Source organism: Lactuca serriola, chromosome 3 (genome assembly GCF_051521515.1).
Source record: "Lactuca serriola cultivar US96UC23 chromosome 3, Lser_US96UC23_V15, whole genome shotgun sequence".
NCBI lineage: Eukaryota > Viridiplantae > Streptophyta > Magnoliopsida > Asterales > Asteraceae > Lactuca > Lactuca serriola.
The window spans coordinates 87,911,208-87,937,052 of NC_136410.1; the positions used below are offsets into that span (position 1 = coordinate 87,911,208).

At 33.3% G+C, this 25,845-nt stretch overlaps 2 protein-coding genes across 3 annotated transcripts; one reads left to right on the forward strand and one right to left on the reverse strand.

The window, feature by feature from the left end:
• Positions 1–14,224: 14,224 nt before the first annotated feature.
• LOC145095490 (uncharacterized) lies at positions 14,225–14,884 on the reverse strand. Its single transcript, XM_079033357.1, has one exon. The coding sequence runs from the start codon at positions 14,882–14,884 to the stop codon at positions 14,225–14,227; it is 660 nt and encodes a 219-aa protein (XP_078889483.1).
• Positions 14,885–18,793: 3,909 nt separating this feature from the next.
• On the forward strand, positions 18,794–24,665 carry EMB2247 (protein EMBRYO DEFECTIVE 2247). Of its 2 annotated transcripts, XM_079030809.1 has the most exons (26): positions 18,794–18,999; positions 19,140–19,224; positions 19,320–19,446; positions 19,564–19,647; positions 19,738–19,924; positions 20,131–20,184; positions 20,295–20,347; positions 20,426–20,493; positions 20,601–20,676; positions 20,764–20,847; positions 20,939–21,087; positions 21,155–21,272; positions 21,362–21,478; positions 21,567–21,787; positions 21,877–21,966; positions 22,061–22,172; positions 22,291–22,401; positions 22,681–22,818; positions 22,890–22,940; positions 23,039–23,151; positions 23,241–23,388; positions 23,585–23,689; positions 23,775–23,876; positions 23,948–24,020; positions 24,097–24,263; positions 24,369–24,665. In XM_079030809.1, exons 1-26 carry the CDS (start codon positions 18,864–18,866, stop codon positions 24,495–24,497), a joined length of 2,898 nt encoding a protein of 965 aa, XP_078886935.1. In that variant the 5' UTR covers positions 18,794–18,863; the 3' UTR covers positions 24,498–24,665. The 2 variants fall into 2 exon arrangements, with proteins under 2 accessions (XP_078886935.1, XP_078886936.1); XM_079030810.1 differs by lacking the exons at positions 18,794–18,999; positions 19,140–19,224 and having other exon boundaries at positions 19,316–19,451.
• Positions 24,666–25,845: the final 1,180 nt, after the last annotated feature.

The window sequence follows — 25,845 nt, forward strand, 5'->3', positions numbered from 1 at the left end:
GAAAAAAAACATTTAAAATACAATTCATTTATATATTTAACATCAAGTATTATCTATAAAAAATAAAAATATTTAAGGTCAAAGTTGAAGAACAAAGACTTGAAAAGTCAAATGTGGACAATTAATTTGGGACGGGTAGTATATATTAAGTTGAAACTCTGTAAGAATCAATAAAAAAAATAATAAAACTCGAAATTAGAATGAGAAACAAAAATCATAAAAAATGAGAACGAATCAGCAACACAAATCATAACCTAATACGAAACATAAATCAATCAAAAACATATAGAAAAATCGAGAATGAGAAGTAGAGACAAAATCAGAACCTAATAAAAAAACTAATGGATTAAGAAGTCTAAAACTAATAAATTTAGAAATATGAATGAGAAAAAGAACCAGAAATAATAAATTAGAATATTTAATCGAAATTGAACCTTATAGGCAAAAAATTAGAAAATTGAAACAAAAGAAGAACCTGATAGGTTTTACAGGTTACAAAAAAATATGAGGTGGAAAAACTTAACCCTCATTTTACATGCAACCTATTGGATCTAAGTTTTCTCTATTGATTTCAACAAACAATTGAACATCAAGAATCTTAGGAATACTCTATAATTTTTGAAATTCATAAAGGATTTTAGGATTTACATACATTTTGATTATTGTAGTAAATAATCAACAATTCCTTCTTGAACAGTTTCAGAAAGCAAGCACTAGAAATCTCGTGCCTCTAATGGTTTGTACCTAAATCTTAGGTAGTGTTTGTTTTTTGTCTGCAGATCTGTGTGGCCTCTTCTGTCTGCGCCGCGCAGACCACACGCAGACATTAGTCTTCGCAGACTGTTTGTTATTTTGAAGACTGCAGACCTAAAAATGTCTGCGCGCCCTCTTCTTGCCGCAGATGTGGACCAGAGTCTTCTAACATCTTCAGACATTTTTTAGCCTAAAAAACATATATATCTTTATTTTTTAAGTTTTTTTAATTTATATTTTTTCCAACTTTATTAATGATAAACAATTTGAAAAAAAAATTACAAAACTTAAAAAAAAAAAAAAAAAAAAAAAAGTTCGACGATACAAACATGGTATTTTTGACAAATTTATAAATATAGATTTATTACAATAATAGTCGTTGAAGTTGTTTATATAAATATAAAAAAAATCATAATATATTCTTATATTTTTTTGCCAAATTTTGTAAAACATTATTTAATACAGTATCGTCAGTTTGTCGAGAAAATATTTATGGTACGTTTTTAATGGATTTAATTGAAAAAAATCGAAGTTTATTTACATCGATTTATGTATCAAATTCTTTAATCACTAATTATAATGTTTAGTTATAACTTTGCAACCAAAGTTGTTGGTTTTATCAAATATATACGTTAATTCATACCATTTTTATTTTTATTTTTTATACAATAATACATAAAAGTTGATATAGATTCGTTAATTATTTATAATAAAGTGATAAAAATATTAAAAAACACTTTGAAGTTTAAAAAATATCAGTTTATTTAGATTTCAGCTTATTTTAGTAGCCCGCAGATGTTAAAAAAACAAACAATCTTCATTTTTCAGACTGCAGACGTTTTGTCCACCTCTTCTCCTGCAGAGGTCTACAGATGTGGTCTGCAGACTACATATATTTTACCTCAGAAAAAACAAACAACACCTTAGTAACTAGAAGACTTTTAGGAGAGAGGAAAAGAGCTCAAAATTTCGGATCTAGAGAGGGTTATAGGATGGAGCAAAAATAATGAACCCCATAAGGGGTTTATATAGGTGAGTAAGGAGTTTTTGATAAGGCAGGTTTCATTAGATAACACTTATCCATTTTCTTGCTCCCTAAGGCTTCCAAGAAGCCCTAGGAACCTCCAAAAACCATCCCCTTAATGTGGGAAGGTTCTGGAATCCTTCAATGTTCAACTTTTCAACATTATCACCTTTAGTCCCTATATTTCCAATTAATCTAATTAATCACAAAATTAATTCTAATTAATTTTCGATTAATTCTAAATTAATAAATATAACTTCTATATAATATAGTAATCATATAATATATTAATAAGTTATTTATTTTGATTTCAGATTAATTTATTAATCATATAATAAATTAACAAATCAACCTCTCTCTCCAAAAGTCATTATATTCGGTTACTAGTTATGAGGGCAACCCAAAAGGACTTTGCTCTTAATTCAAGAATATACCAATTTAGTTATTGGCTTAGACACCTTAATCCAATAGTCTCTCACTTGGATAAGTTTGTAACTTCAATTGAAAGTATAGACCTTGAAGTAACTAACAAAAAGTTCGTTCTACAAGATATCTTATGGACATGAGACATAGATTAGAATCAATCTCATAGTCTAATATTTTGTTTCTCGATTTCCTGATGTATGATGACTGAATTCAGACTATTAATTGAAACATCAATTCAGTTCGGGCTCGGCCAAGCACTTCAAATGTCAACAACAAATCATTTAGGGGCCCAAGGATATCGTTTTTCACGTTAGGGAAAAAGGAATGAATAAACTTCGACTTATATACTTGTATCTTTTACCCACCAAATCATGCATGATACTACGTTTTATGGTATCACGTTACTAATGCGTTTTCACAATACCAATGCACAACCAATTTGTAAATTACAACTCATATCTCCGTTTTAAGAATAAAAGATATTATCATCTCATAATTACTCGTGATAGAATCCATGAAGTAATTCTCTAATTGTGGGTTTATCTAATACTCAAAATCCCCATTTTTCTAAGTACACATGAACATTTTAGCAATCTTACTGCAAGGTTTAATCCCCATAGACATTCTACAATTCAGTTCATGACAGTTTTAAGTCATTATTTACTTTCAAAAATCTGAGCGACTGTGGAATTCGAATAATGAAATCATTCAAGTAGTAAAACATGCAAAGTGAAACACAATAATAAATTAATTAACTATGGTCTCTAATCTATTGAATATAAATAATCTCTATTATTTAATCATGCACCATAATAATTATGGCTTTATTCATCGTATAATGGTTCGAGTAATCAAATAGCCACTTGAATCAAACATCAGTCATGCCATATTATGAACATGCATATTATGCCTCTTTATGGTCCTTCCTTTGTGAACAAATCAATTGGACATTATTCCAATGATGCTCGTTTCATAATTCCAAATTCTTGTCATTATCCAAGATATGATGGAATTCCAACTTAAAATGCATTAAACTCATGTGATATCAAGATTCCAAAGTCTCAAAGACTGAGTCTTTAATATTATATAATATCTCATTTAAACTTTGTTACTAGAAACAATTCCATGGTAATGAAGGTTCTAATTCAAGGTACACTCCTTGAACACTTTTCTTGCATTAAAGTTTCCAACTCACATGTAGAATTTTCAATTATCTCCCATTATGGAACATTTCCATATCCCTAATGGACCATCAATTATGATCAATAATCATCTCAATCCAGAATCATGTCACTATGTTCCGTTGAAATTAATACCATACTTCTAACTATCCACAAACAACTAGTTTTTTGGTATAACATTAGAATATTCTTAATATTTGTTTAACAACTTTAGTCACACAAAATTCTAGTCATTTTTATCATAATGCTCCGAGCATTTGAAAAAATAGAATAAGTGAATATTATAGCATACATAATAGATCATATATTCGAAACATTTGTGACTCGACTCATTATATCTTATATAAGGATCTGATAACTGTTTAATCTCTTGCTATAATATTTCTATATATTCAATTTCCTATGTTGAACCATTTCAACATGATATTCATATATGTATATGACTAAGTTCTATTAAACTATACAATCTAAACTTTCAGATTCGAAAAGAAGTATGAGTGTCATCTCCCTTAAGTCTACTATAACGAAACAATTTCTTAGCTTTGCAACTTGAAAACTAGAAACATTGTTCCATACGAACACTATTGTCAACATGCAATACTAGCATACCAATTATGCTCCCACTAGATTTGACATGTACTCGGAAATCAATTGGACTTCTAGAAATCAATACCTTTTGACTTTCTCATGGAAGCGTAACTTCCTATTTCATGATGCTTCGCCAAGCCTCTAATTAGGCTTCTTATGCTTATGCACTTTATCAGGATAGAGTATGAGTTCAAATTCTTTCAATACGTGATAAACATATCTCTTGAAAGTCTACACAATCCGTTGTCATTCCTCATAATTTGAAATATGAAGATGGATGTCGTAATCATATTGTGAATTTGAGAATGCAATTAATATAACCAATATCCATTTTGATCTTTATTGGATCATTAAAATCTACTATCGAGAGTGTTTCCTCATAATTATTTCCATGAATTAGAGTGAAACCTTTGCCACCCAGATTTTATGGTGCATACGTTCCCATCCACATGAATCTATCATTTCCATCCTACAATCAAAAAACAGATTTAGTTTCCTTCATGGATTGAACTTTGCTATTCTAAATTTCCTGGCCTCTGGTAGCTGAAGGGCCTACCAGTGCTTCCATGTTGTTAGTAACTCATCCATATTTACCAATGCACTTTCATTGACCAACGGGCTTTGCTTTTGCAGTTAAGTGAAAAACATAGAACTCATCAACATTGCCAACTCAACTAGAAATGCACAAAAATAAGAATGTGTCAACTAAATACGATAGGTTATCATCCTAAGATCGCGTGCTAGTGATAACTAAAAGGTTTATTGTCGGTTGACTCTTGAAACTCTCAAGATCAATATGACTTCCACTGACTTCTTGACATACGAGTTTTCTCTCATGGAACATTCCTTGACGAGCTAAAACAAATATTCAAAAGTTCGTGTGGATTCCCGACAAGAAAACACTTCAAAGAATAGGTCTAAATTTATTTTTTGTATCTCGATTAACGAAAACATCATAACTCCAATTATATATGTGTTAGAGTAAGAAATCATTTTTACTCCATATATTTCGAGGTGTATTTCAACCTTTTTAGTTTTAAATGAGTCTCAAGATATGATTCATAGTTACTAGAGCATGGCTCTACAAATTGATTTGGAATGAAGTGTAATTCATATCTTGATTGACTATTTTCAACAATATTTGATTCCTCTTCTTAGTCATACAATTGCACTAAGATGTTCTTCGAGGATTAATTGTGATATAAATCCACAATCACTAAGATGATCATTAAACATGATACTAAAACTCTCTTTTCCTTTCATATTAGAGAAACTTTTATCTTTCTACCTAATAAATTTTTCTTATTCGTTCAGCTACTTTTTCAAAGTATCAAAATTATGCTTAATCTTATAAACACAATCATATTTACTAAAACATCAGAAAATCATGACGAATAGAGTTATCATCCTTTTTGGTGGATCTGAATAGTCCATATTAAAATGTACTAGTCCCATTAGTTCTTCGTTTGACTCGCATAAACATGTGATCAATGAATTGGTCATAATTTTCCAAGATTCTCATGCATCACACAATTCGAATTACATGACTCCAAGTTTCTATCCAATTTGAAACTTGGTAATGAGAATTATTTTCACTTAGTCAATTATGATAATATCATAAGCAATATCATAAGAATCAAATCCATGATTAATATTGCTAATATTAGAAACATAACCAACATTTTCATAAATGTCATTGCAAGGAAATATAAAATAAGGCAACCAGATAAACCAAAATGTCACTTTTGTTGAAAATAAACGAAAAATTGGAACTTGTCCTTACAACGCATAAAATGAAAACTATGTTTCTAGATATCTCCGAAGAATAATATCAATCTATTAAATTATCCCAAGTCCTTTTGATATGGGTATATTTAGTCATATAATTTATATATTATCTTAATACTTTATGTTGATTTTATCTCATTTAATGAACAAAAGGTGCTTAATTAGTTTAGAATTTCATTTTTCAGCAACAATGATATGCTCGTATGGAAAACGAAGCGGATTTAACAATTGGAAGCTTGGATCTTGGATTTTGAAGAAAGAAGGATGTTGTTGGACAGCTTGACCCCTCGTCTGTGTTTTGGACATATCTCATGAACCGTAACTCCGATTGACGAGATTCAAAATGTTCTGAAAACTATACACAATTTTGGACAACTTTCGTGTTTTGAGAAAATGTTGATTCCAAACGGACGTGGCGATTTGGGCCTCAACTCGATGAGTTGATCAGAAAGTTCTCGATTCTCGACGCTGACTTGCCATACATGCGATTTTAAGTGATGGAGTCGTCGAGTAGGTCACTGGACTCGCTGAGTCGCTGCAGTTTTCAGAATATATATAGAAACGCTTCTCATTCAAACCCTAACGAATGGGGGAAGCCTTGGACGATTTTTGGAGGCCAGAAGGGTTCTTGGAGCTCTATTTTTCGAGAATTCAACCCTAGCTTTCAATTTTGAGAAGATCCAAGGCAATTTAGGTTTACTCTTTACTTAATCTTTTGTTTGAACTGTGTGTGAATTATTAGATTTCGTTTTTGAGCTACTTTCTGCTGTAATCATGAGCTAAAACTCGTATCTTCTGTTTAGGGTGGATGAATTTATGACTATGTGTTGATTTTTGTGGTTAGATTAACTGAAATTGGTGAGTCTGTTTTGTTAAGCTTGTTAAAGAACCTTATGTGTTAATTACAACTATTTTATGTTAATTAACTAGCATATTAAGTTGCATGAACATCTGTTAATTGCTAATCTCGTATGATTTGTGTGAAAACATTGTTATATGCCTAGGAATAGCGAACGTGAAACTAGGGTTAACTAGAAAATAGGTAAGTTAATGTGTGAGCTTGTGTGACGAACCATCAACAAGAGGCTAATTGAATTAGTAATTTGATTAGCTACTACAAGTCTTACTTAATCCGAATCAATAAACTAGAAAACCTATTAGTTTAATCACTTGGCCACTGTTTAAATTAATCTATTTTCTAAGGATTAGTAATAGTGAACCTGAACCTAATCACACTAATCGGTAGCCAATTCCAGTTAATCCATTGCACTTGTCATAAAATCAAACATAGGAATAGACGATTCGGAACCTAAACATAAGTCTTCTCCATTATTGAATTAGTGTTTGTTTATTTGCTTTAGCTGTTAGTTACTGAGTTTGAGTTTTATTTCACTGTTAAGTTTCTAGTCTTGCAAAACTAGAGAAACCCCCCTTTTTATTACTTGTTTTATTTAGATAATATTAGCATTTATTTTAATTGTTTACTGTTCCCTGTGTTCGATACCCTACTTGCTTGAACTATATTACTAATCGATAGGTACACTGCCTTTCATGTGTTTATTTTGTGTCTAAGTTAGTAGGATTAAAACTAGTTTGTTTCACACACATCACCTTTGCAGTAGCTCCAAATTCTGATCATTGAACTATGTGACCAAAGTCCATTTCCCATGATCAGATTTAGCTCACCTTGCCCAAGCTTTCTTCTTTCTCTTAACTCATTTAATACCATAAAAATATGGTCAATACATCATGTATTAAGAGTCAATAAATAGGAACTTATAAAAAAATAAAGTCAAATAATGGATGTACCTGAAGTAGAGTCACACGACATGACTTTACTATCTCTAAGATCTTTCATGTATTTTTGCCATCTTCGTTTCAAATGTCCATTTAATTGGCAATTGAAACAAATGGACTCTTTAGGGTTAAGACATGGAATAATCCTATAACTACCTTTTCTTTTTACCATACGATCAAAAGGTTTAATCTTGGACGACCCCTTTCCATTCGAAAGAGAAATATTTTCTGGACCACCATTGTCGCAATGTTAATGTCCATGGAAACCTAGGAATTAGACCCAATAAGGATCTCTACTTTAATGTAACGACCCAAATTTTCAAAAGAAAATTTTCATTTTTCATTAACCCAAAAGACTTTCCATAAACCGTAAATTCTCAAATACAACTGTTTTCAAAATTCATATATACAATTTTATTTAAAATCATCAGAGTTTCCCATAAAAACTCCTAAGAGAGAGTGTACACCGCGCCATCAAGCCTTGCCCTTGCCCTTGGTCTCAGATGTACCTGAAAGAAATCCACAAACTGTAAATTAATGCTTAGTGAGTACCCCAAAGCATACCACACACACAATCCACATATCACATAACATATTAACTATAAAAGCCACATATATCACATAAGCCATGCATACAAACATATAAGGATGTCATGGGCTTCCCCACATGGTCTTATACCCAAGTGTCATGGGCTCCGACCATGGTCTTTAACTGACAAGCCATGGGCTCCCCCACAAGGTCTTTCATACGACTGCCATGGGCTCCCCCACATGGTCTTATCCAAGTGCCATGGGCTCCCCCCATGGTCTTCCCTGCAAGTATCATATAATCACTAATATACAACTTAGCATATAGCTAAATATCATATCACATATCTCTATTACAGCTAGTGTACCATATACTACAAAATGGGTCGGCCTTGGTGCCTTAGACCCGTTGGTATGGTGAGGAGACTCACCTCTCGAATGTTGAACTGACAAGCCAAGATTAGATATATCCCACGCACTGCTCCTCCTCAACTGTCTATAATCAACATGTGATTAACTTGCCATAAACCCATAAATACCCTCAAAGTCAACCCTGGTCAATCCCTGGTTAAAGTCAAGGTCAACAGTCCATGTTGACCTCGACTCGTCAAGTGCATCCTAGCAACTCGTCGAGTTCCTCCTGAGTCCATTCCACTAAATTCCATGTCAACTCGTCGAGTCACCTAAATGGCTCGTCGAGTTCATCAAATGTCCATAAACTAAGAGTTTATGCAGTCCCAAAACCCTAATCCTTCATTGCACTCATTCAGAATCTCAAAAACGGGTAAACCCTACCCGACTCGTCGAGTCAACTAAGGGACTCGATGAGTTCCTTCAGTCCCTCTTGTGTTTAGCCCTTTTCAGTGGGATCTAAGGTCCCAAACTCCAGATCCACCCTTCCTTAGTGTAGTTACCACATAAAGTTGCAAACTTTACGTGCATACAAGGCCTCACAATGCTAAAACATCAAAACTAAACTCCTTACAAGATTTTAGTGCATGGAAAGGGTCTAAGTTGGATAAAGTGAGCAATTTTATGTTATTAGGGACCTTGAGAGGTCCAGATATGGAACCATATCCCTAGGATAAGTCCAAATCCGAGTATGACCCCATTTTGCACCAAAAGTGGCCATTTACTTCAAAGGAAAGGAATCTAAGCAACTAAAGAACAAGGTAATTACTTGATACCACAAGATGGTCGCCAAAACAGAGTAGATGATGGATCTACTACTCCTCTCCTTGCTCCTTCTTCTTCAAGCTCAAAAATCCTTCACAACCACAATAAAATTGCTCACAAAGCTCTCTCTCTCACTCAAGAAGGTGCAAGGTCCAACTAGGGTTTTCTCTGGCTAATGAAGTGGTAAGGGAGGCCACAAGAGGTGGGTTATGTTCTTTAAATAGGGTGCAAACCCTAAAAATTAGGGTTTTCCTTTACAACACCTACTCGTTGAGTCGGGGCCTTCCGACTCGACGAGTAGGATCTAAATCTCGCATCCTCATAACGGTCTCTACTCGACGAGTTGGAGCTCCCCAACTCGCCGAGTCCATGCACAAAAACCTAAAAATTAGATAAATTAAATAATACCTGGAACAGATGTTACATTTAAATGTGCTCTTAAGCATTTCTACTTCAGCAACAATCAACATTTGGGTCAGATCAATTACGGTCACGTCGATATTCCTCATGTAAAAGTTCTCAATGAACTGGTCATATGACTTTGGAAGCAAAAAAAGAACCAAATTAATGGCTTGCTCCCTTAGGAAAACGACACCCATTCGATCAAACTCGTCAATATACGATTTCATTTGTAGAACATGCATACACACATAATATCCTTCTTGATGTCTACGTGCCAATAGGGCTTGAGTTGTCTCATATCTTTCAACTTGAGGAAAACGTGACGTTGGGAGAGTCACATAAATAGGAGGTGGAAGAGTTAAAGAAGCATGATATCAAGTTCCACCAATTCCCAAAGAAGTGAAAACATTTTCACCTTGATCAGAATATGGAAGATCATCTTCAGAAGGAAGAGTAAAAGCATTTCCAACAGAATGAGGAAGACCATTTCTATCTTCATACGACATTTATAATTCACGTTAGTTGATTTTAATCCTTAATTATTAACCCAAATTTTAAATTAAGGCTATGATCCATATTTTTGATTCGAACTTTGAAGAGGGATGCCATAATCAAATTCGAATCTATTTTAGGTAGGGAAGACTTTTATAAATCCCAATCTTATGAAACTCATAGATCTTTTGAAATTCAATGAATCTTATCAATGCCATGTTTATTATGGAATTATACTCTCACTTTTGTGACTGTGATGCTGAGGATCACAAACGAGATGTGAATAACCATGAAAACCCGCTTGGCACCCTCAAGGTCATTTATCATGTCACATTTTTGTTGTGTCGGGTAACCACACATGCTCCATCAATAATGATACTTTTCAAGATGTCCATCATATCTCTTTATAGTCCCTATTAGTGTGTCGGTTAACCACACACGCTCCACTAATGACATATAAAGCACCATTTGTGTTTTCATGGATTAACATACTTTTCATATTTTCCTAAAGTAACTAGAGTGAGATTTTTTAAAGAAGGTTCTAGTACTTTTATATCATTATACTTTTAATGAGATCATGTCCTATCAAATTCGTTCGACTAACAACCATCCACCACACAGGAGAGCTATGGGTGAGAGTGGACACCCATTCAACGACCATTTTATAGGTCGCTTCCTTATACCATCTTTACAGCATGGTTTCGTGAACGAGACCTACTATTGATTTGACTGGCTTTTCTTATATATATAGTAATTAACTTTTAACAATATATATAAGGTGTATTTTAAAACTATTCAAAATATGAGGTTTAAACATTAATTATTTAAATTTAAATATTTTAATTACTTAATATTAAACCAGATATAATTTGTCTTTATTTTTTATTTAAACAATTAATTAAATTAGTTAAAACATTATGGATTAAATAATTATTTATAATTAACAAATTAATAAAAAAAATCAAATTTGATCCTAATCTAAAACCCCATAAATTTCGAAAATAGGGTTTGAGTTTATCAGGCTTTAACTATTTAAATGTTAAGGCTTTTAAAATAACAATTGAGAAAACAAGATAAACCTTAAAAGGACTCCCTAATTTTTGAAAAAGGGTTAGGGAGGCTAGGGTTTCAAAAACCCTAGCATATTTCAAAATTTCTAAGGTGGAGGCTAGGGTTTCAAGAACCCTAAGAAAAATCGAAAATTCCTCCCTTAGGGTTTAATTTCTATAAACCCTGATTTTTTTTTGATATATTCAAAATTGTGAAAGATCAATTGAAAACTATGACTTTGATACCACTGATAGGTTTTATAGGTTACAAAAAAATATGTGGTGGAAAAACTTAACCCTAAGTTCACATGCAACCTATTGGATTTAAGTTTTCTCTATTGATTGCAACAAACAATTGAACATCAAGAACCATAGGAATACCCTACAATTTTTGAAATTCATAAAGGGTTTTAGGGTTTACATACCTTTTGATTATTGTAGTAAATAATCAACAATTACTTCTTGAACAACTTTAGAAAGCAAGCACTAGAAATATCGTGCCTCTAATGGTTTGAACCCAAAACTTAGTAACTAGAATACTTTTAGGAGAGGGAAAGACAACTCAAAATTTCGGCTCTAGAGAGGGTTATAGGATGGACCAAAATAATGAACCCCATAGGGGGTTTATATAGGTGAGTAAGGAGTCTTGGATAAGGGAAGTTTCCTTTGATAACCCTTATCCCTTTTCTTGCTCCCTAAGGCTTCCAAGAAGCCCTAGGAACATCCAAAAATCGTCGCCCTCATGTGGGAAGGTTCCAAAATCCTTCAATGCTCAACTTTTGAACATTGTCATATTTAGTCCCTGTATTTCCAATTAATCTAATTAATCACAAAATTAATTCTAATTAATTTTCGATTAATTCTAAATTAATAAATATAATTTATAATTAATATATTAATCATATAATATATTAATAAACTATTTATTTTGATTTATAATTAATTTATTAATCATATAACAAATTAACTAATTAGCATCTCTCCAAAAGTCATTATATTCGGTTACTAGTTATGAGGGCAACCAAAAAACACTTTGCTCTTAATTTAAGAGTATACCAATTTAGTGATTTGTTTAGACATCTTAATCCAACATAACCGATATTAAATTGCCAACCGCAACAGAAGCCATAAATTGTTTTATGTATTACTCATCTTATGAGTTATGATCGAGAGTGAGAAACAGAATAAGGAAAACGGAGGAAGGTGAGATCGAAATTGAGAAGCAAGTAAGAGATAATTGATGCAATATTGCCCTTTTGATGTTTATTAACGATAATAACAAGTAGGACGTCAATTTAAAAGTTTGAGGTCGTTAATTCATTCTCCCACCTCTATAGATGTTGATTCGTGAAAAGCACACACTAGTTCCTAGACTTCCTTGGCGTTTTTGTGCAATTTTTTTTTTTATTTCTTAGGCTTATTAAATCCACTTTCTTGGTTTGATTTAAAGTTTGGCTTACTCGGGCTCTTATACACACATACATAATTTAATTTCTTCTATATATACACCATATATATTCTAGAAATTTTGGACTCCTCAAGTTACTGGGAGTGGTGTCACATTTGTCACGGTCCATGTAGGCGTCATGTCAGATTTTCCACACTCCTTCAAATTTTTGCCATTTACATGTCATGGGTTGCCAGACTTGTCATGATATTTAAAAAAAATTAATTTAAAAAAAATAAACATTTGAAATATACTATTTTTTTTAAACTAAAATTTCATTAAACTAGAAAATAAAATTACAACACAAAAAGAAAAAAAAAAACATAGAATTTCAAATTAGGAACCTATAGACCAAGGTTATCAATAGCGATGACGAGGAAATAGCGACAACCCACCTATATGCTACGTAGCGATAGCGATGAAATAGCGACATCTATTTCATGTTTTGTGATTTTATATAAAATTAAACACTATATTTACATGCACCTATTCAACAATTAAAAATAACACAGAGAACTAAAAGTACCAGTTCTATTAAGCTAACATTAAGTTCCAAAAAAATTTTACCACAAAATATTGGTTAGTTTTAGATTCTAAAGTCTAAAATTAAGTTTTAATACCACAAAAGAGAGTGTTATGACTCTAAAAGTCTAAACTCTAAAATACCACTAATCGACTAATCGTTATCCTCATCCTCATCAAATACGAGTTCATCTTCCCCCTCTATTTCAACAAACTCCTTATAAACCCCAACATCATTTTCCTCTTCAGGTTCATCTACCAAATGGGGTTGTCTAGCTCTAGCTCTACCTTGTGAGCTTGACTCAGCAACCCCAACAGCCCCTAGCATCCCCCTTTGCCTCCCACCTGGTGTTGTTGTTCTTATAGTTAGATGAACCGACTCATCCACCCCATAGCCTCTGCCACAACATCCCATCTCAAGTCATCACCCTCAAACACGAGACCATCATCATCACTCGCCAACCACTCAAACGGGTCATGTATGTGCGAGTCTTCAAAGATGATCGGGTCAATCATATCCCGCATATCATACCTCCTCCTTAATGCTCGATTATATTTGATGTAAACTAAATCATTTAGTTTTTGTCTTTCAAGATGATTTCTTTTTTCGAATGGATCTACAAAAATAAAATTAAACCATTAGTAAATAGTGCAAAGGATATTAATCTTAAAAAAATGAACAACTTGCATGTTAAAAAACACTCTAGTTACGCTCTAGTTACGCTCACACCCTGATGAACTACAAGTAAGACTCAACACCTTCACAACAAACTTCTTAAGTGTTGGTGCTGATGATCCATATTGCATCCACCATTTCGCTGGTGCAAGTGTTGTTCTTAATTTAACAGCCATATGTTGCGCAGATAACTCTTCTGCACCGGTATATATAGAGAGCTCTTGGTGAATCTTGGTCTCGTCTTCTTCTGATGACATCTTATGTATGCATGCCATCAAGCCCTTAATCACCTCACTATCTTCTTTCACTCCTGGGTTGTTGTAAAAAAATACTTGGATTCAGATAGTGACCAGCTGCATGCAAATCTTGGTGAAGTTAACAAGTCCACCTGTCATCAATGATTTTGAAGAAAGCTTTGTATTTGTTAATTTTGTTGTTGAATGAGTATGCAATTTGCTCCTTTTCCCTATCCATGGCTTCATAAATGTACCCCATAGCCAACTTTCTTTCACTAACTACCAATCGAAGCACCGCTAGTAATGGTTCACCAACTTTGACAGCAATATCAATGTTAATCCAAAAACTAGGTGAAAAATTTGCTGCGACACATTGAGTTCCTCCTTCCTCCCCTTTGAACCTGCTTTTGTTCCAAGCTTCATACATGAACAACTTCTTCAAACTTGTCTTATGACTCCTAAAGCAATTTAGAGTTAAGAGGGCGGTTGCAAACTGGGTCTTTGCGGGCCTAATCATATCTCTTTGACCCGTAAAGTCTCTCAACATATTCAAGAGCAATGTACGGTTGTAAATGTAAGTGTTAACCGCAATTGCTTTGTCTAGTGTCTTCTTAAGATGAGTCACTTTGAAGATGTCTTCAAGCATGAGATCAATGCAATGCGCAGCACACAGAGTCCAATAGATGTGTGGATATTTTGCTTCCACCATTTTCTCCGCCAAAAAATTGTTGGCAACACTATTTGTTACAATTTGAACCATATGATCGGGTCCAGTTTCTTTGATGAAGTAGTCAAACATTGTTGGCAGCACTATCTGTTACAATTTGAACCACATGATCGGGTCCAGATTCTTTGATGAAGTAGTCAAACAACTTAAATAAATTCTCTCCTGTTTAAACAGCAACAAAAATAGTCAATAATAGTCTAAACAAGAGTGAATAACAGTAAAAAACATAAACAAATTAATCTTTCATGGTACATAAAATAAAAAAAATAGAACAATGAATATAAACATAAGTAAAGTACATAACATAAACAACATAGAACATAAACATAAGTAAAAAACAAAAAACAATGAATACCTGTATGAGAATAAGAAGATGCATCTACATATTCTAGAAACATGCTTCCTCTAGGAGTATTCACCAAGAAGTTGATAAGTGCTCTTCATTTCCGGTCCCTCCGCCCATTAGCCATCAAAGAGCACCCGATTGCCTTCTTCTTGGTCTCATTAAGTATCAAAAGTTTCTTTGTGTGCTCCTCTAGCTTCAACAGAGGAACACACACCTCATGGTAGTTAGGGGGTTTCATACCGGGACCATGTATAGCAATGGCTTCAAGTGCAGACCCTAAACTATCATACTTCACCGCGTTGAATGTAAGACCTGCATCATACATCCAATGGGCAAACTCCTGAACCGCTTCACCTCTTAGTTTTTTGTGAAGCTGGTTATGTTCGGGGGTTCCCACCAAGTACCCCTTCTTCTTCCCTGTTTCAGTGGATGACCTAAAATGAGTATCCAAAGCGCCTTTTACTTTCTTGTTGTGTAGGTTTGACTTGGAGGACGAAATAGCCCTCTTGCCTAATGAGAAAGGAACCTCACCAGCTTCTTCTTCATTTTCATCATTTATATCCGCCACATCATCATCAAAGTGAGGAATGTGATTCCTTTCAACTTTATCTTGTTTCTGTTTCTCAAAAATGTCTTTAAAAAGTTTCCTAATATCTGGTGGAGCTCTAAGACATTTGCAAACTGAAATGGAATCACCAACAAGGTGATGTTTATGTCTTGTAATCCCACCTTTGGCAACATTTGGACAATAATTACACAACACCCAATTTATAGTTCCTTCAACTCTTTTGCCATGTTTCCAGCCAATATCATCATCTTTTACACCAGGAGGCATGCCTGAATTGATCAGAAGATAGAAAGAAGCCAATATCATAAGAATCACATAATCAAAGATCATACAATAGAATTCAAAGAATCTCATAATTTAGAAGATAGAAGTTAAAAGCTTAAATTGACCAAGAGATAGAAGTTGAAGTCTTACCTTTTTGAAGTTGAAGTCTTGCAGAATTGATCAAAAGATAGAAGTTAAAAGCTGAAATTGGAAGAAATCAGTTAAAGCCTGAAACCGAGAAGTTAGAAAAAAACAGATGAATTTAAAAGTCTTACCTTTTTGAAGTTGAACAATCGAGATGGATTCTAGAGTAGTTGGAGTCGTCTGGGGAGAAGGGGAGATGTGTTGTTGTTGCTACTGTCGCAGGAGTGGGAAATAACCCGCCAAAACTGATTTTGGTGACTTTGGCACCATACGTACAATCTTAGTCGATTAGAGGGGAAAACACCAAATTGACAGTATGATACCCAGCCTAACCCTATTCCGACCCTAATTGCTATGTATCTTAACGATTTAAACAAAAAAAAATCAATTTTGCCCTGATCGCTACACACGCTATTTCATTGCTACAGGCATGTAGCGACCCAACAGAGCTACGCTACGCTATTCGATATAGCGAGGGTTGCGATCGCTATTAACAACCCTGCTAGAGACCACAAAAAAACATAAAAATTTAAATAACAAAACGACAGACTTAAAATAACAAAACCTAGATGTTGTATTTTTTTTCGCAACCTCCTCTTTTTCTTTTATCGTAATTTCATTTTCACGTCCGGTGAGAGCGCTAGTGCCTCTTGTTAAGATCATCATGGCACATTTTTTTTTCTTTCTCTTGTGCGACCGCCGAATATTTGTCCAAAGATGACTTCAAGTTTTCCATTTTGGTTGTTGGTTGGTCGATGTCGCCGAAGCACATCCCGGACCACTTTCCATCGCTTTTTCCTTTCGTTTGGTTCGATCTCTTCCTATGGGATGTGTGACTCTTGGAACCTCAAAATGATCCTCGTCATTGAGGTCAATCCCAACATGCACATCGAACGATTGACTATGCATCGTTTCAGATGTTTTGTTTTTTTTAGAAGAACCACCCGTAAAGGTTTCAAAATCGTCGACCTCTTGCCATTTTTTTGACAATTTCAAAATATTCTAAACGTGTAGAAATTTGAAATTGACCCCTTTCTAATTCTGTTACAATTCAAGTTCTTTTTGCAAAATAATTTCGTTGTTTGCACCACTTTGCCATTGTCGTTTGAGACTCAAAAACACGACATTAAACTCCGTCACCACTTTGTTGACATTTTGCCACTTGAAATAAATTTGGTCTTTTTCCAGGTACTCTCCATGATTCATCTCCGTGAGAAAACGCCGTGTAATTTTCGGAAAAAAGTTGGACAATCTTGGTTGTTTTCGACCACCGTATCTTCAAAATCATCCACTCTCCATTCTAATTTTTTTGGGTTGTGGTGGATTCTCTTCTGACTCTGATTCCATTTTGGGACAACTTAGGGTTCCCCTTGAGTTTGGAAATTCATTTGGGAGTCGGGAAGATCATCAAATGGATGTAATTTATTTTTTATTTGGGATGAGAAGTTCATTTGTGATTGATTTTGAAATTGGGGTTGTCTTTGAAGTTATGGTTGGTTTTGGGATTGAGGTTGGTTTTGGTATTGTACTTGATTTTGGTAGTGATGTTGGTTTTGGGATTGAAATGAGTAATAAATACCTCCAATGTGTAAATTTTGTGGAAAATAAATTGGCCAATCGTTTTGATTTTAAACGAAATTTGTTGAAGAATGTGAGATGTTTGGGTTTGGAGTTTTTTTTTTTTTTTTTTTTTTTTTTTTTTTTTTGGTATCTTTTTTGAGCTTTTGAATTGGAAGGGGAAATCATTTTTTTTGACAATAACTGTATTGTTTGAGTGAAAAATGAAGACGGTAAAGTGGGATAAAATAGAATTTATATTGGTATTTATATAAGGTAAAAAAGCAAGGTTGTAAAAATCGCTCGACGTTAGCTGCTCGGTGGACTAGGGTTAAGGGATTAATCGGCTAGGCGGAGATTAATCGGGGACCATTAATTGCTAATTTATTAGATTTTAAAAAATTAAATAGGACTAATATCATATAAAATTTCATAAATATCACTAATATCATAACAAAATAGGTTAATATGATAAATACAACAGTAAGCATACCTCAAATAGTTTCTATTGAGATATAACTTCTTCAAAGTGTTAAAATTTCACCGGATTTTACTGTTTCAGTCATTTTGTATGCATAGATTAATCGTTAGACGCTCTCTAATCGGTCGAGTAGCGCCTAGGGATTAATCGGAGATTAATTAAGACCTAATCGGGATTTTTACAACATTGGTAAAAAGTGAGGAGTTTTTTGACCTGTTTTTTTTTTTTTTTTTGAAAAACACAGTCAAAAGACATTTCCAACGTTCACAAACATTTAAACCCAATACCCTCTCTCAAATTTAAAGTTTTAGCCGAGTTGACGAGTTGAAGTCGACATGTTGAGGGCTCGCCTAGTGTTTGCCCGAGCTCATTGCCGAAGCCACTCCGAATGACCCTAGAGACATGGACCCTGAACTACCGTCCATGTTGTCCACCATATGTCCGGGCCTGTTCCCTCCATAGTCGATACCATTGGCTCTCCCCGTCTCCTAACAAGACATGCGTGTCTTCATTTTTAGTTTGTTTAACATGATTGACCTTGAGGGGGCAAGTGGTATATACCGTATTTAAAAGGGCGATTATTTAAAATATATACTGCTCAACTTTATCTTCCCCGAGGCTCTGTTTTCACTTTCCTGCCACTAAAACCCCAAATAGCTGTGCAAGGGGTTTTGTTTCTTGTCACGCTTCAATGGCGTTCTCAAATACCTATCTCTTATCTCCTTCCTCTTTATACAAACTGAATCCTGTTCTTTTCTCCCATCGGCGTTGTAGTGTCGCTTTATCTCGGTTTCATCTTCGTATCCTCAAACCAAGGTTTTTTGCAGGTAATCTCGGTTTCCGCCCTTCAATTTACTTCGAAAACTGTTCTTTAAAAAAAAATCAATAATTTGAGCTTTTAGAAGGCATAGTTTCATCGGAATGTGCTAATTTGTATGCAATTCTTTTGTTTAATTAAAATTTTCAGCTGCTGCGTCAGACAATGGCGTATTTACTTCTCCCGAGATAGCAAAATCTTTTGACTTTACTTCCGAGGAACGGATATACAACTGGTATTACTTTTGATCGAATGTGCCATGTTTCGTATTAACTGAAAAAATGATTCGCACATCATCATTTCTATGTATTAACCATCGATTGCTTCTAGGTGGGATTCCCAAGGGTATTTCAAGCCAAACTTTGATAAAGGAAGTGAACCTTTTGTTGTCACAATGCCACCTCCAAACGTGACTGGTTCATTGCACATGGGACATGCTATGTTTGTAACTCTTGAGGTTTGGTAAATGTTTACTAACAACATAGATTCACATAAAAACTTTGTAAACTTCATCATTTTTTCTTCATTCAATGTGTAAATAAGCAAACCATTCATATCTGCAATTGTGTTCCAGGATATTATGATCAGATACAACAGGATGAAGGGCAGACCTACACTCTGGCTCCCTGGAACTGATCATGCTGGCATTGCAACTCAGGTTTGAGTTTTTCTACAAATGGATTTCTGCTTATTGTATTCTTTGTCTACTTAGTTAATATATTATATATCTAACAGATATTGTTTTCAGTTGGTTGTTGAAAGAATGTTGGCTTCTGAAGGAATAAAGAGGGTTGAATTAGGTAGAGAAGAGTTCACAAAGAGAGTTTGGGAATGGAAGGAGAAGTATGGAGGAACCATTACAAATCAGATAAGGCGACTTGGTGCTTCTTGTGATTGGACCAGAGAACATTTCACACTTGATGAACAGCTAAGTCGTAAGATTGATATTCCATCAGATTATAGACCTAATAATCTCTGAAACTATGTTTAAACTTTAAATAGTTAATTCTAAATGTTGAGTACTTGAGTATGCTACTATTTGGTTTAAAGGTGTATTGAACTCTACATGTTTACTCAGTATCTGTATCATAACATTATTTATCTAACATTTCTTGAATTACTTTCTTCTTGACTTTTGCAGGAGCTGTTATTGAGGCCTTTATTAAGCTTCATGAGAAAGGGCTTATCTACCAAGGTATTGATCACAGATCACTTCCATGTTCTTAAATTATGAAAACATAATCAAATTCATTTGACCTTTTGGATAAAATATATCACTAAGTCAATTGATCTTTCATATTTCAGGGTCTTACATGGTCAACTGGTCTCCAAATTTACAGACTGCAGTTTCTGACCTGGTATATTGACCTCAATTGGTTTTCTCTTCCTGCACAACCTTCCAAATTAACATGACATCATCATCCATGCATTCTTAGGAAGTTGAATATTCTGAAGAACCTGGTTCTCTATATCACATCAAGTATCGTGTTGCTGGTGGATCAAGGTAAATGTTTTTATTAAATAATCATATTTAAAAATTTTTTTTTTCCATGAATTAAAATGTTCATCAAAAGGTAACCCATATCTGTGTTTGTTTATTTCTACATTTAGGAGTGACTTTCTAACAATAGCAACCACAAGGCCTGAAACTTTATTTGGTGATACAGCTATTGCAGTTAATCCTGAGGTATAAACGTTTAAATCAAACAAAATTATAATTCTCAGTTTGTTAAAAGGGTAAAAAAGTGGTCAATTTGGTCATTTTTATCTACAGGATGAAAGATATGCTAAATATATTGGAAAGTCAGCCATTGTTCCAATGACATTTGGTCGCCATGTCCCAATTATTGCTGACAAGGTACTAATTTTACTTTAAAACAAACAATTATTTATTTATTTCTTTTCAAAAAACTTAATAAACATCATGTTTTGATACAATTTATATGCAGTATGTAGATAAAGACTTTGGAACTGGTGTATTAAAGATAAGCCCTGGACATGATCACAATGATTACCTTCTTGCAAGAAAATTAGGTCTTCCTATACTCAATGTCATGAACAAAGATGGAACACTCAATGAGGTTGCTGGATTATACAAGTGAGTTATGAAATTCATTTCTAAAATTGTTAAAAAAAATAATTTTTTTTAACATATTTTACATCAGTGGGCTTGATCGTTTTGAGGCCCGAAAGAAATTATGGGCAGAACTTGAGGAAACAGGCTTAGGTGTCAAGAAAGAAGCTCACACTTCAAGAGTTCCAAGATCTCAAAGAGGTGGAGAAGTGAGTTAAATTTTTAAAATTTTTAATTTTTAAGGATCTTTTTATTCATTCGCAACTGGGTTTTATGTAAATTTGTTTTCTTGAATCAGATCATAGAGCCTTTAGTGAGCAAACAGTGGTTTGTGACAATGGAGCCTTTAGCTGAAAAGGCACTTGAAGCAGTGAAAAAAGGTGAATTGACCATTATGCCCGAGAGATTTGAAAAGGTTATTAATATATTATTTCCTTTATATCTTGGATTAAAAAACTTCAACACTGAATTTAAATATAAAATATGTATTTTTTGGTATTCAGATATATAATCACTGGCTTTCAAATATAAAAGATTGGTGTATAAGCAGACAATTATGGTGGGGACACAGGATTCCTGTTTGGTATATTGTAGGAAAAGATTGTGAAGAAGATTATATAGTTGCAAAAAATGAAGATGAAGCTCTTAAAAAAGCTCAAAAGAAATATGGAAAAAACGTTGAAATATATCAAGATCCAGATGTTCTTGACACCTGGTTTTCAAGGTTTGTTCACATAACAAACCTTAATGCTTAATTCACTTTCGTTACTTTTAAATTTTAATGTCTAAAATACCCTTTTGGAATTTTTTTAGTTCTTTATGGCCCTTCAGCACTTTGGGATGGCCTGATGTGTCTTCAGAGGATTTTAAACACTTCTACCCTACATCAGTTCTTGAAACAGGGTATGTAATATGTATGTAGACATTTAGTATTTTTCTACTTCTTTCATTTTTTTTATAAAGAAAAAAAATAATTTTTTTTATAACTTTTAAACAGGCATGACATATTGTTTTTTTGGGTTGCACGTATGGTGATGATGGGGATTGAGTTCACAGGAAGTGTCCCATTTACACATGTCTATTTACATGGACTTATTCGTGATTCTCAAGTGAGCATGATACAACTTTTTATAAAAAAATAAAATAAAAAATGAGCATCTTGAATGATCTGTATTTGTTATAACATAATCATTTCTAAGTTTATATTTTATAAAAAAACTATTTCAGGGGCGAAAAATGTCTAAATCATTGGGAAATGTCATAGATCCTTTAGATACAATGAAAGAATTTGGCACTGATGCTTTGCGTTTTACTCTCGCTTTAGGAACTGTGGGCCAGGTTTGTTCTTTTTCTACTTTTTTTCATTTATGTAAATTACAAAATTGGTCCTTCTGCTTTCTGATTCTTACCCTGTTTAGTCCAAAATTGAAACTTACTTCACGGTTTCTATCGATTTTTGTCTTAGCAATAAAGTATGGACCAAAAGTAATAAAAAGAATCAGAAAGCACAGGGACCATTTTTGTAATTTACTCTTTTATATTCTTTCTAGTATATTTTCATATTTTACTAACTTATTAACTACTTATTAATTTATGTTTGATGTTTCTTGATTCAAGGATTTAAATTTATCAACTGAGAGACTAACTTCAAACAAGGCATTCACCAATAAATTATGGAATGCTGGAAAGTTCGTTCTACAAAATTTACCAAATAGAAGTGATGAATCTGCATGGGAGAGGCTACTTGCCCATAAGGTTATTTTAGTAATTTCACCACCTTAAAACTTTGACCATGTATTTACTCATGCATTTAACTTTTTTCTTAGTTTGATAAAGAAGAGTACCTTCTCACACTACCTTTACCAGAGTGTTGGGTGGTAAGAGATTCTTTTATTATTATTATTATTGTTATTAAATTAAATTATTATTTATTATTATTATTATGTTTGGTGATTAATTTGATTTTAAAATTCAGGTTTCAAAACTGCATGTGCTTATTGATGCAGTGACAACAAGTTATGACAAATATTTCTATAATGATGTTGCACGTGAAATATATGAGTTCTTTTGGGGCGAATTTGCTGATTGGTATGTACAAATTTTTCTCAATTTATATTTCTTGATTAAAAATTTCTAATTGGAAAATAAAAATCTTTATTTTTATATTTCTTTTACAGGTATATCGAAGCAAGCAAAGCTCATCTTTACCAATCAGAAAATGAAGCAGTATCCTCTACTTCACAAGCAGTTCTTTTATATGTTTATGAAAACATATTAAAAATGCTCCATCCTTTCATGCCTTTTGTCACCGAAGAGTTATGGCAGGTAATATTTTTTAAATCGTCACTTGTCGATGTAAAATGACTATTATACCCTTGTCTGAATTTTTTCTATTTGTTTATTGTTTTAGAGTTATTTAACAGATAACAGATAAGGGTATAATAGTCATTTTACATCGACAAGTGACGATTTCTATAATTTATGAAACAAATGAATGAAAGTACATTGCTATTTGTTACAGGCACTGCCAAATAGGAAAGAAGCTCTAATAATATCTCCATGGCCTCTTCCTTCACTTCCAAGGAATCTAACTTCCATAAAAAGATTTGAAAACTTGCAAGCTTTGGTGAGCTCTCATCATTTTCATATTTACTTTTATAAAATTTAAATCATCCCATCATCTTTTTTTTGTTTTCTTCATAATTTTTTAGACACGTGCAATAAGAAATGCAAGAGCAGAATATTCTGTGGAGCCCGCAAAACGTATATCTGCAAACATCGTTGCTAATCCTGATGTCATCCAATACATTTCTGTAAACATCCAAATCCCTCTTAACTTAATGTGCAAATTTACATTTTTTTTAATAAATATTTTATGTTACAGAAAGAAAAAGATGTATTAGCTCTTCTCTCGAGACTCGATACACAAAGCATCAATTTTACAGATTCGCCCCCAGGTGTTTGTTTTGAAGTAGATTGTTATTAACTAAAGAATTACTTTTATATATTTAATTATTTTTAAATGGTGTTCAGAGGATGCGAATCAATGTGTGCATCTTGTTGCTGGAGAGGGTTTAGAGGCGTATCTTCCACTTGCAGACATGGTGGATATATCAGCAGAAGTTCAAAGGCTATCAAAGCGCCTTTTAAAAATGCAAAATGAATATGATGGACTTTTGGCTCGATTGAGTTCTCCTAATGTAAGTACGCAAAAAATAACTTTCTTTATTTAATAAACAAAAAAGGAAAGTAAACTGATATTTCATGCATTTAACCTTTATGTAATTTATGTGTATTTGATACAGTTTGTTGAGAAAGCCCCAGAGGATGTTGTTCGTGGGGTCCGTGAAAAGGCGTCTGAGGCAGAAGAAAAGTTGAATCTGACAAAAACACGTTTGTCATTCCTCCAATCAACAATTTTGGTATCAGAATAGTTTAATTTCTTCAATTAATTTGGTGTAACATTTATGCTATTTTTTTTATTCAAGTCTACCACATGCCATTGATTTACATTACATCTTACGTGTTGCCAAAATTTTAAATCATACGGGTTGATTTGTATAATGGAAATTCGCACATTATCAACTGGTTTCCTTTGTTCATGTTTGTGTAATACGTTGAATTTTTGTAGTTTCCAAATCAAAACATGAAGATGCACCAAGAACACAAAACTATAAGCACTTAAAATTTTTTATTTCAGTTTTAATTTCAATGGATACATAATTCGGATGCCATGTTATATATTTGTTTTCCATCTTTAAGAACTTGTGAATCTGATGGAAGGCTTGAACTCGGTGGCTTCTGCTTGAACTTGATGATTCAACAACAAAAGAAATCTAACATAATTCAGAAATGTTAAGAAAATATGATATGTCGGTTCTTTATAGAAGGACCTTTATGTGAGGGTGTATTGATGCTTATCTCATATCGCTCACAAACAGAAGATATTATGGGCTTATTAATAAGACATGTTTTGTAAAGTCGTTAGGGTTAGCCCCAAAGCGAACTGTATCTGATCATAGTTGCATCAAAATAATTCTAAGAACTTGTGAATCTAAGAACTCATGAATCAATGATATTCAGAAAGAAAGAAACCAGATTTCACAAACAAAACGATTTCACAAAGAAAAATCAAAGTTCACAAGCTTTCGGAAAGGCAAATAAGAAACTTACAACAGATGGAAGGACTACTTAAAAATAGCCTACATATAATATTTTAGCAAAATAATAATAATAATAATAATAATAATAATAATAATAATAATAATAATAATAATAATATTATTATTATTATTATGAAATTGTATAATTGGCCCCATTTAATTTTTTTTTTGCACCCATTCTTGTTGATAAAACCCAACAAAACCTAAAAAAACTCAACTTTTAAATTTAATTTGCATTATGTTTATCATTTATATATGAATGACACCCGGTTGGTGTCGATTATAGATCCGCCACCGGAGGTGGCGAAGGGTAGTGGCCAAGTATATTGATGGTGAGGGTAGCGGCTATGGTAGAGATGGTGAGGACAACAATATGGTGGAGTGGATGTTTCTACTTTCTAGGCTTCTATAAAGAAGTTGAGGGAGATTGTTATTTAGAGAGAGAAAGGAATAACTCTCGAAATGGTTCATATTCATTTTTTAGTTGATTGGTTCAAATGTCTCTCATCGATTAAGATGTTCAAATTATATGAATAAAATGTTGTTAATGAGTGAACTATTTAGAGGTTGTCTCTGAATGGAACCATTAAGACTATGTTTAGCAGAGTAGTTGAAAAGC